Genomic DNA, 12,518 nt, shown 5'->3' on the forward strand with positions numbered 1-12,518 from the left:
CCTCATCGCCTCCGGATTTTTTTTTTTAATTCGATAAATATAGAGCTGGATTGCACACACATTTACATACAATTTTACAACTACTAATAATAAATGTACATAATATACGACACAATCGATATAATAATTTATATAAAGAACAAACAGTCTTAATATTATTAATAAATGTTTTAAAATTAAAACGTAAATTTTAGAGTTAGTAAAAAACACCTACAATAATTCATTTCATTTAAACAATGTCAAAAGAACAATATTAATAATCAACTAAGTATATAATTCCAAAGCACTATTTTTTTTTTTTTACTTACATTATCACTTAATTATAGATTTTTGAAATACATCATGAATAATGTACAATTAATTTAAACTTAACACGTAAAAGAAGTACAGCTTTAATATAGATAATCGAAATAATATTCCAACTTCACAGTTGAGCAAATTTAACTAAACGTAATATTTGAATAAATGTTTATATATACTATATATCTATAACCATACAAAATTATATTATTAACAACAACTTCACATCTAGCCCATGCCTGATGACAGTTTTTGTTGTTGTTTTTTCAATCTTATTATAATTATTTTTATAATTAATATTATTATTTACAGTTTAATCGTAATAATAACATCATTTCCTACCTAAACAGCTACACTATTACAATATGATTCATGAAGCACGAGAATAAATTTTATACGAACAAATTTAAGTGTGCTATTGTAAAAGTGAAGGTGGCCAGGGGAGGGGGTGATAACTCGCTTCCGAATGGCGCTCCACTCTAGGTGGATGAATACGCTCGTAGCGAGGACTTAAGTACGATTGTCATTTTCAACTCTATAATTTAAAAATTTATCATGAGAACAAAAATACATAATAATATAAACTTAATACTGTCAACAAGATAAATAAAACGTTTCCGCGCATTCAACATATATTCAACAAATAAGGACGGTTACATAAATATTGCTTAAGTTTTTTAAGGCACTCGTTGTTTTGATCAGTACGAATAAATCTTATCTTAATAATAATTGGCGTTATCTAAACGCAAATACACACACACACACACACACACACACACACACACACGCACACACACAATTTGTCACAGTGATTTAAATGAAAAAAATTATTTATAAACATACACGTATAGACGCAGGGTAATTATTTTAACGTAAATCATTCAATATGGATCTAAAAATGTCAATTTCAATGTATTTGTATTTAATCTATGGGCATGTAAATTATAGTAACATAAGTTCGGTAAAAATTATAGACGGATGATGGAGTCGAGTATTTTATATGTTACCATTTGCCAGTTATAAAAGCTTATATGGACACTGAAAATGTAGGAATACGGTTGAACGTTTAAGAGACTTGTGTGAAGTACCTGCAGCAGTAATGTTGTGCCTACTTTTCTAGAGATGTTGACAAATTCACACTAAAATAATTACCTTGCATGAGTATAATATATGTAAAGTGAAAAGATAATTCATAAATACAAACAGTGCTCGAATTGAGGGAGGGGCTGTTCTTTTTAAAAAATATTTATGGATACCCTTATAATTTTAATTTATAATCAATAAAACATTTAGGTACGCACATTTTTCTTTACACTTTGCATCCGCCTTCTAATTTTTTTTCCAACTCAAGCACTGAATACAAATGTTCAATATATGCAGTATACTGCCTTATATTATGTATATTTGAACTAAAAAAAATAACATATACCCTGTAAAATCTAACACTTTCAATTTTGGCAGTAAATGAAAATAAAAATGTACTGAAACTTTCGTTATTATAAACCCCGAGGTGATAAAATAATTCGTTTAAATGCTTATTTCGCATGGGGATGGAGCGGCGGTGCTTTCAACCACGACGACGTTTCGAAATTAAAATTTCAATCTACAACTAGTTTTGTTTTTATTAAATAATCCGATTTACCGGTGCTTACGCGCATTGGTTTTTGATAACAATAATATTTATTACAATCTATATAAACCTAAATCGGAACAATCGATAATCGGTTACGTGACATACGCGCTAAAACACCGCCGTGCCGGAGCGATATGCTGTATATTATATTAATATAATAATATAGTGTAACGTCATATATCAATTTTCACACGTCATACGACACACATACATAGGTCCATAATTTTTAGACTAGGTTAATATGACAAACATATCTTGTCCACACATACACACACACACACACACACACACACACACACACACACACACACACATACATAAATAAATATATATTCATGTATCATTTTTAAACTTCTTAATGAGGGTGACATTAAAAAAAAAAAAAAACTTATAAAAACAGTTAATGTGCGAGACGTTTTTAAAGCCAAGTCAAAATCGATCCTGGTTTATTGTTCGGGTCGATCAACAATTGTACTTCGTCCAGTATGTCGTTACCAAATTCGTCCCCTAACTAGAAAACAGAAAGAAAAATATCATAATAAATAACCATACAATGGCACTGCATGTGAGTTTGGCCAGAACTGATCAGGCGTGTTCTCTATATCATTATTTCAATTCTATATAATTCTAAAAATAAGTTGATTGTATTTACTTGAAGCGACGGGACTAAGTCGTCGGTGACATCCAACGTGGACATTTCCTGTGGATCGACTACCGACATGTCGGACGAAGGACCCGGATTATCGCTCTCTGTACACCACAGGTGCGGGAACAAAGGAAAACGAAACAAAATTAATAAAAAAAAAATACCGTTAGGTCAGGTTACGAAATTGTTGTAATAATAACAGCAACAACAATGACTTATCGAAAACCTATACATGTATTACACGAAAAAAAGTCTTTAGTCCTTACCTGAAGTACAGTCCATGTTGTCGTCCATGTTTGACGACAAAAAGTCTTCGGGAGTGTGCGGCAGCGAGTAGTTGTTTCCCAGGCCCAAGCCACTGTCGGCCGATTCTTGCCGCGAATGATCTACGCTACTGCTGCTGCACGATAGGAACGGGTCGAGGTCGTTGTTCGTCTGACCCGATCGCAACATCAGATCTTGCTGCGCACACAAAAACATATACGTACATATTTCAATACATTATAATAACATGACAGCGCGATAATATTTTAAACGCCGATTGAATCAATCGTTTCCCGACGCAATTACGCCGTTACTGCACGTCGTCTCACATCGGAAAAGGCGCCTCCAATATAGCCTATAGAGACCACTATAAGCAACACTAAAATTAGTACCCAAGAAACAGAAGTCTGTATCACCACAAGACTCATCTACTCTTTAAATGGCACAGAAAAATCTATTCGAAAATATGACCTTTATGCCTAACCTAAAAATTATAATTTCGATAAATGTACAGTGATATTGGACGAAAGGGTGAGCACTGAGAATATGTGTTTTCTTTAATCAATGTACCTGCAATATGTTAGCACTCCCCCTTCACCAACTAATGATTTAGGTCTGATTGGGGCAAGTCTCTGGGTCACGTGTGCTATCAGATATTATATTATAGACTATCACACTATACAGGTATTACGGCGTATGCTAGTTGCCTCCCAAAAAATACGAACTGCCTCCCATCCTTATCGAAAATAAAAAGGTTAATATACACTAGTTGCCTCCGATGATCAGATAGTAATAATAAAGTAACAATTACAAAAATAATAATATAATCAGTCAATAAAAAACAGGCGGTAGTACCTATAATTAGTCAATAAAAAAATATATATGGTTAGTAAAAAAGTATTTGTTATAACGCAATGCTTAGATTTAAATTTTTTAAATGTTTAGACCACTTATACATTTTTTACCAGCCTATTGGGAGGCAACTAGTACGGGCGAATGTAAGTGTTAGCAGGTAAAAAAATACACGTGTTAGTTCCTACACAAATATAAAACTAAGATGTGTATAAGTATTATGGATTAGGTGCTTATATTTATTATTAAGCTATGTAAGACTTCTAGTATTAGACCCTTTACGTTTACGTTAAAATTTAGGGTACGTCAGGGAGGCAACTCGTAAATAGTCGGGAGGCAATACCTGTAAAAATTATTGACCTTTTTGACTTAGGAAGGCGACTAGTATGCGCCCATGTATTATAATAGCTGTTTCTTACCTGACGAATGATTTCCTGTTGGCGACTCTTCAGACGTTCGCGCTCTAACTGAAGTGAATGTAACCTGAGCTTTTGCTGGGTGACTTGGAGCGACTGCGACAGACCGGAAGCGCCGTTTAACAGCCACGACGCAGAACCGGAAGGCAGCACGGCGCCCGACGTTGGCGCTCTTTGTAAATGAACGGCTGTAAACACGAACATAATAATAAATATGCACATATGGTATAAGTACCTGTATGAATTGTTGTAGCGAGTGTGCACGGGCAGTGGTCGTTTCGGTAGGTTTATTAATTTTTACCAAGCGTGGCCGATATGGACCATGTGATTTTATTTTTTTAATTTATGACTGTATTATATACAATACAATATAACTAGATCAACATATTTTTAAAGTTAAAGTTCAGTATTAATTATTATTTTAGATTCTGAGCGTAGCGAATAAATGTACATAATATTTACAATGAATTCTTGAATTTTTGATTTTATTTTTTGTTGTAACTTAAAAACTAATAACCGTAAGCACTTGAAATCTTCTCAACAAATATTTATATTAGAATTTTATATATATGGTAATATTTTAAAAATATGTTTTTGCTTTGTTTATAGCCACAGGACATTTTTCTAATTTTGTAAATAATTTTTCAGTAAGAAATTCATAAATGTTTCTTCTTTTTCATAGCTACAACGTTAGAAATCTGAATAGAAGATTCCCAATAAGTTTTCTAACTTTATTAAAAAAAATAAGTTCACCGGACAGTTACGCTATTTAAAGTCACGAGATATATTCAATTTGTATTACGTTTTTTTTATTATTAAATTTGTTTATTTATGTATGCTATATGATAACACAATTTTTCCGCTCAGAATCGTTTTCGTAATTACTAGGTATACCTACATCACATTATATACATCAATTTATCTATAAAAATATATTATATTCATATTTAATATTTATTCACCTTATACTTAAACAGTATTTTTGGAGAAACAAACACTCGCCTAAACGATCTATACCCGTGTACTCTTTCAAACTATAGGTAATAAAATAATTAAGTAACACTTACGTATTCTCGGATCGAACCACGACGTGGTCCTGGCAATGTGGTTTATGAAGTAAGTCTCGCCGTCACCGGTGACGGCTTGTTCCCATCCGTCGGGCAGCGGTCCTAGTGTCACGTTTTTGTTCGCTCCTATAATATATACAAGAACCAAAACGTAAGGGGTTAAAATTCGACTAAAATTGAGCTGGGTCGTTTTTGTTTGAGCTCCCAGGTCACCTTAGCGACGACCGTACGGCGCACATAATATGTAGACGCATAAATATAGGTCATAAATGTGACTCATGGCACTACACGTTATAAGTACCTACTTATAACACGATATACTATGAGTAAATAATATAATATTTCAATATAATTATTGCGATATGACAAAAAAAACATTGTAAATGAAAATTTTAACTCACCTTGGAGGGTTGAATGAATGTGCGGAGGCGAGTTCGTAGGAGTGCTGGTAGCGTTTGTGCTCGATCCACTGTCGTTGCCGGGACTTAGCAGTTGTTCGGCGCTGCGCTGGTGTTGGTTCGCCGCCTGAGCAGCCAAGCTCTTTCTTGGATCTTCCCATTGAGTCGTTCTGGTGAGGTGACTATAGCAAAAACAAAAAAATTCAAGTTTAGACATTTTCGTTACGAAACGAGAACAGTATATTAATATTAAAATATTATGTCGTATGGGTTGATTCACGGTTGATTTATGGTTATATAATGGCTGTATAGTGCTGGAAAGGGATTTGACTTATAGGTACTACAAGTGTCTGTGCCAATACATAAAGCCGCAGTCACACGATGATACTTGCTGTCGTGAAAGAAACTATCATGCATGCATGATAGTGAGTGAATGATTAGATAGTGTGATAGTAACTATAGTGGCGTTTTTTTTTTACTACGCATGGTAGTTCTTTCACGACACCAACCACCGAGTTTTTCTATCAACGTGAAATCTGCAAGACTTAAAGGACTGTTTCGAAAAATAAACTTTTGATTATTTGAACACGTCACATATTACATAAATATAGGAGATAATTATTTCCGAGGGGTGCAGATAATGAATTTATAAGTGCCTGCTATAATACTCGCATAAAATAAATATCAAACAAGCTTGTTTAATGCTGACGGCGGATTAGTCACAACTCACTATAATAATAATATATCACAGCCCAAATACAATTATCGGACTCTTGAATAATAAATTAAGTATATATTAATTCTTTGTATAACTATACTCGTATATGTATGATGTATTCAATATCGATCGACGAATTTCTTTGAAATAACGAGATGCACATCAATACTTAATTTGTGTGTACACATAAGTATATAAATCAAATGCATACCGATGCCTAAATTATTATTATTTATTATAATATAATACAATTAATTAGATATAGGTACACGCAGTGGCCATTGACTTTGCAAGGCTGCAAAAACAAATAACTGCAAGATAAAAACGTTATTCAGATTTGAATGGATACTTGACCTATAGAAGGTACTTAAAAATACCTAACTAATAGTGTGTGAGTATAACACGAGCGTTCGAAATTAGTCACCATTTTAATGTTTAAGTTTAAAGACACGAGAACTGGCGCGGGCGGAAGACGAGATTTCAGTAGTCGGCTCGACCGTCGGTTTCCCGAAAATGTGTTTGAAAAACGATTATTTGATATGATTGTGAAGTTTTCCGGCCAAAAAAAGTCATCATTGTTGTGATACGCATACAAATCTACGATCGTCCACAGTGCAATATCAACACAATATCGCGGCGGCATTTTAACACCCGTCGTGCATTCACCGCGATGTATACTTTCTGATAAAAAAAAAAAAATGTATAATACGCGCCAAGCAAGTTTATATTTTGATACAATCGCGCGCCGACGGAAAAACGATACACTCATACATCATGTATAATAATAATAATAATAATAATAATAATAATACACGTACATACATCATAATATTATCATAATATTATATTATATAATACACAGGCGCCGGTTGTACATCATAATAAAGTAGCAGTATACGTAGTACACCAGCTATTTACACTGCTGCGGTGTACTTGCTGCACGGCAAAAACAGCGTATTATTTTTAAGAACACATAGGTATGCAATACGCATACATAGACATTCCGAATTATTGCCGTCTTCTGAACTCTGAGACGATAATAATTACTCGCAGGTATCTGTGCAGTGCATACACAGACATAATACTGTTATGTATTACGTATTATAGTTTTGTATGATACATATATACATCAACCACTACATATATATACGAAATATCGTACAGGCGCACTGACCGGGCATTGGCAAGCGGCGTATACATTACAATAATACCGCGACTAACCTGCAGCAGCTAAATAATAATATAATAATATAATATTGTTATGAATTACGAGTTTCCGATAGTATTTATTATTGCCGACGCGTCTGATATTGCAGCTCAAAAGCGACGCCCACACGACCCGACGAAACGGACGAGCGCGAGTTTCATACAATCTTATATTACTTACATATAAAATGATGGTATAGGTATACAAGCGTCGTCGTCGTCGTCGTCGTCGACGACTACAATATTGCGTGAATAAATCCAAAGTACAGACGAGCCTATATTTATTTTATCCGCTTTATTATTATCCACGCATATTTTCATGATGATATGCAGGTGCACAAGTCGGGGCCGGTGAATAAATTTGGCCACAGACCGACACAGCGGTAAGCTTTTCGGACCAGCTCTGTTGTGCTGAGCCGCCGTCAACACTGCGTGATTTAATAATCACCTATAATGTGTATAATTTTACACATGCAACATAATGAAGCAGGTGAAGACGATCGATTGCCTGGGTCGGACATGGACTATACATACATTTTAATAACCGTCTATACTTGTATCTGCACTTATGGCCCATATAAGTAACGCAGTCAATATATAATGTTAGACATCAGTGGCGTAAGTTGAACCAAATTTTCAGGGTTGCAAGAGTTTTCAAAATATCTCAGGCCCGCGGGAGATTTGCCACTTATCTGAGACCCCCCTTGTGACCCCTAGTTTACGCGCCACTGTATAATATAATACACCTCATAAAGTATAAATCGTAATAGGAGTATTATAAATATTTCGACAAGGGCATTCTCTCCGCCAAAGTGTGATGATTCACACGCAAATTATATTGTAACAACAGCAGGATTCCATATTAATACACTATTCCCGTCCCAATGTCTATGTTTTCGGACACTTTATTAGACTGTGATGTGTATCATAATAATTGTACCCTGTTGAACGTTGCTATCTCTTCGTATCGTACACCCTTAAAGCTGGTCTTAGAAGCGGTTTAGAAAGTCTTATATACCTTCAATGCATAACGATTCACTATACTTTCGAAATCACATAATATATGGGTGTATGCAAAGTATAATAAGCTCGAGGATTTTAATTTAAAATATTATTGACTCTATAATAAATTGCAGTTTGTATGGACATTTGTTGGACATACAAGTTGGACATTGTTGAACACAATATTTTAATGAAAATCGAATTTGTCGAGGGAGGAAATCGTGATTCCTATAACCCCATCAGTTAGGCCGAATCCCTTTGGCCGGCCTGAACGAGGCTGCTATCAACGACGGCGACGGCCGCATACAATGGCCAATGCTACAGCAGCTAGACGTACATATAATAATATATATAGACGACGAAAAATATATTTTAAGATGCTACCCAATACGTAAATCGACTCGGCAAAACAGTCGCTCAGACACACACACACACACACACACAAACACAAACACACACACACACACACACACACACACACAGGCGCGCGCCGCGGTTATCAATTATCATTGACGTGCTCACACAGTCAACATTTCGAGCTCGTAAATATTGTCTCGCTAACAATCGGACCCTATTGACGGCGGTTCGAGCCGAATCTTCTCTCTCACACGCTCGTCGATCTGCTTTTCCCGCGTCTCACCCCCGCTCACTCACATTATACAGCCTCTCTAACTCTTTCTCTCTCACTCTCAGTCGGTCTTCTTCCATTGCGTCGCACGTCGTGAGGCGGCGGCGTTTCTACCGCCGTCGACGACGTCGTCGCCACCGTCGCGTCTTACCGTTCCCACGGTCTTTGGGCGACGCGAATATAAATAACACTCGTGTGCTCTCCGTTTAATCAGTTGTTTTTTTATTTTTTTATTTTTTTTACGTATACGACAACACAAAACGACACACATACAATAATAATAAAATATATAATAATAACAACAATAATAGTACACAATGTGACGATAAATAAAAATGGCATCTTATTGTTCGGCGTGCGAGCGGTTTGATAAGCGGCCGACCTTCAATGTGGAACCTTATCTCATCTTAAAGCCACCGCCTTTTCATTATACACACAAAAATCATAAAAAGCTTTATCGTATAGTAATTATTATATTAATAAAAAATTACATGTACATTTAATATTATAATCCGTTATTCGAGTAGGCATTTCCTTCGGAGATAAAAAAAAAAACGCCTTGCGTTTAGTACCCGTCGCCACCGCTGTCGTCGTCTACGACGTTGTTCGCAATTTATAAAACTTGTACACTCGACGAAAAATATTATAATATTGTACTGTAATAATTAATAGTAATATTTTAATAAAATAATCGCCCATAATAACATTATTATCATCATAGGCGACGAAAAAATAAAACCGTGACTCATGTTTTATTTTAAGCGCCGTGATTTTTTAACGTTTGCGAGCGTGTACTTAGATTATTTCATTCGAACCGTACCACTAATATCATACTATAACAACAGTGGCGGGTAGACCCGTTAAAAATTTGAACATTTCAATTCGTGACTTAAAAATGTTAAAGTTCAAACGCGATGTCTTCACGCTGACTCGGGGAAGCGGTTGGTGGGGTTTTCAATGAGATACTTACCTATTTTTAAAATGTACCATTATATGTACCTCTATTATGCCCGTGTACTGGTTTATCAGGTACATGATACAGCATGTAATATTCTATCTACGTTTCTCGGCTGTATTGGTGGACTTATTGATGTTCACAGGTGGCACAGGGGGTATTATTCCCCCCTAAATTAATACCTAATAATAAGTAAATTTAGTTCTCTCTTCAATTTTCGGTAAACTGTCAATAGTTGCAATAGGCCTCAACCTTAAAAAGTGCTTTCAAAAGACAAAATTTAAATAATGTTTAAAAATTGTACTAGATGCACCCGACAAAAATCAAATTATAAGTCCGCCTATGCGTGGCACACCGTTACACAGGTAACCATAACACACTACACAGGTGTAACTGTCTCGAATGCATTGTTTAAGAAAAGCTTCGTTGCTTACACCCGGCTTCCTTGTATATAATATATTATATTATAGGGTATAACAGTGTATAGCACAAGTTGCAACAAAATCCGACTGTACCGGACCGGCGTGTGGGGTCGGTAGTATAATATTATGTTATGGTAGTGCCGTGGTGGGCCATTATTATATTATAGCTGGAAACCGGTTCGTTGGCGCGCACTCGATCGTAGACGGCCGTTCGACGATGGTGACTGTTAATAATCCTTCCTGTACATCTAAAATAATACAATATTCCCGATGGAGATCGTCCCGTAATCCTGATTAAACATTAGGTATATTATGTCGATTAATCCCATTAATGCCAGTACGTTTTGGAAACGACAACACCTATAATTGGAGCGTCCAACACCCATCCTTTCCCCCCAGTCACCAAAACTAACACGCGTTATAATAATATTTTATGAGTGTTTGGCAGGCAAGATTCGTGTCGGGTTAGATTAGAATATCATTATCGTTTTATTATTTTTTTATGTAAGTTTTACCTGTCTTACGGATTTTTTATTTAAAAACCACACCGGTGTAGAAGTTTACGCGGTAACCTCGCACCGCGAATAGATCGGTTATTGCACCCACCCCCCTTCTCATTCCCACCGGCCCTCGGGATAGGATTCATTGTTGGCGGAACTATATAATAACAACACTATACTCTGGTTCCCTGCCATACAATTTATACGGCTGGTACGACCACCCCCGTGGTACAATCGATGAGCCTAACGACTGACAGAGTAAATAATACACTTACATGTCCGATGAGCACGTATTTCAATACTTTCGTTGCATGACAGTATTAAGCGATGTCCGATTGTACATACCTATACCATAATAATGTCGTTATCGTGTATGCACAGCCCAGGTTTGAAAAATTTAGATTGTACACCTACGCAACAGGTACTCCCATCGGGGGGTTGTCGTTGGATGGGCATGTCTTCGCTCCCCCAATCGGAAAATAATTACTAGACAATTTTTTCCATTGATATCCCTCAATGGTTCCTGTACATTATCAGTAAACATGCATTATACACGCTCGCATAATTAAAATATAAACATAATAATATTATTTCGAATCGATTTAATGTGAAGTTAAAATAATGCATGTACTTGAAACCTTCGAGTTGTCCGCGAAATGAATCATCACGGATAATGGCACAATATAAAATTATTTCCTAGTATTATATTAATGTGTTATACAGCGGCACAGCGCATACTCTTATAATAGTAGCTACTTATATACATACCTATATTATAATATACATTATTTATCAGTATTAACATGAATATTAAAATATTATATATTTAAAAATTATATTATTATAATAATATATTATTATACACGCGAACACAAGGTACACTTGTCAGTAAGTTGTACACACACACACACCTCCCATTAGGTTTACCCCTTCTCACCGCGGTCGTCCCGTGAGTGGTGAACCGTTGTCGTTCTAAACACGTATTATACACGCAAGTACACGATATGAAATAACCCAATAAAGATTATAATAATAATTAACAGGTTTCACTCGTTGAATCTATTTTTATTTTTCTTCTCATACCGTTTTTTACACATTATTATATAACTTATAATGTACTAAGGTACTCGCGTATCAGTGTGTAACTGCTGCTATTCTACACCGTACATAAAGGTATAAAAACAATAGGTAAATCAGTACTTTTATTTTTACGTGTTTCTACGCAGCGAATGTAATAAACACACGACGGCGAGAGATGGCGACCTATACACAATAAGAGCCTGCGCTGGAGATCCAGTCTAAACAAGAGAGAAATAAGATGAAAAAACTGTCGTTTGCGCAGACCCGTGACCGAACGACGTTGAAGCTGAGTGCGCATTTCACTTGACACGGATATATTATAATATGGATATTGGATATATGATAATGTTTGCGCCAGACTATGCGATAACCGGCTCCGTCCCGCGATTTTCCCACAAGATTTCGATCCAACGGGCGCATAATATCACCTT

The 12,518-nt window shown here is 35.7% G+C and overlaps 1 protein-coding gene across 1 annotated transcript in view; it reads right to left on the reverse strand.

Annotated features, from left to right (window-relative positions):
- Positions 1-12,518, reverse strand: part of LOC111029541 (transcriptional coactivator YAP1-A) — a 36,206-nt gene continuing 23,688 nt past the window's right edge. The window contains exons 2-7 of the mRNA XM_022308563.1: positions 5,580-5,758; positions 5,179-5,304; positions 4,115-4,299; positions 2,846-3,041; positions 2,586-2,683; positions 1-2,444 (exon numbers count right to left, since the gene is read on the reverse strand). Of these exons, the coding sequence (XP_022164255.1) occupies positions 2,352-2,444; positions 2,586-2,683; positions 2,846-3,041; positions 4,115-4,299; positions 5,179-5,304; positions 5,580-5,758 (877 nt within the window). The 3' untranslated portion in view covers positions 1-2,351. The remainder of the gene's footprint in view (positions 2,445-2,585; positions 2,684-2,845; positions 3,042-4,114; positions 4,300-5,178; positions 5,305-5,579; positions 5,759-12,518) is intronic.

The sequence above is a fragment of the Myzus persicae genome, unplaced genomic scaffold (assembly GCF_001856785.1).
Source record: "Myzus persicae strain clone G006 unplaced genomic scaffold, MPER_G0061.0, whole genome shotgun sequence".
Taxonomy (NCBI): Eukaryota; Metazoa; Arthropoda; class Insecta; order Hemiptera; family Aphididae; genus Myzus; species Myzus persicae.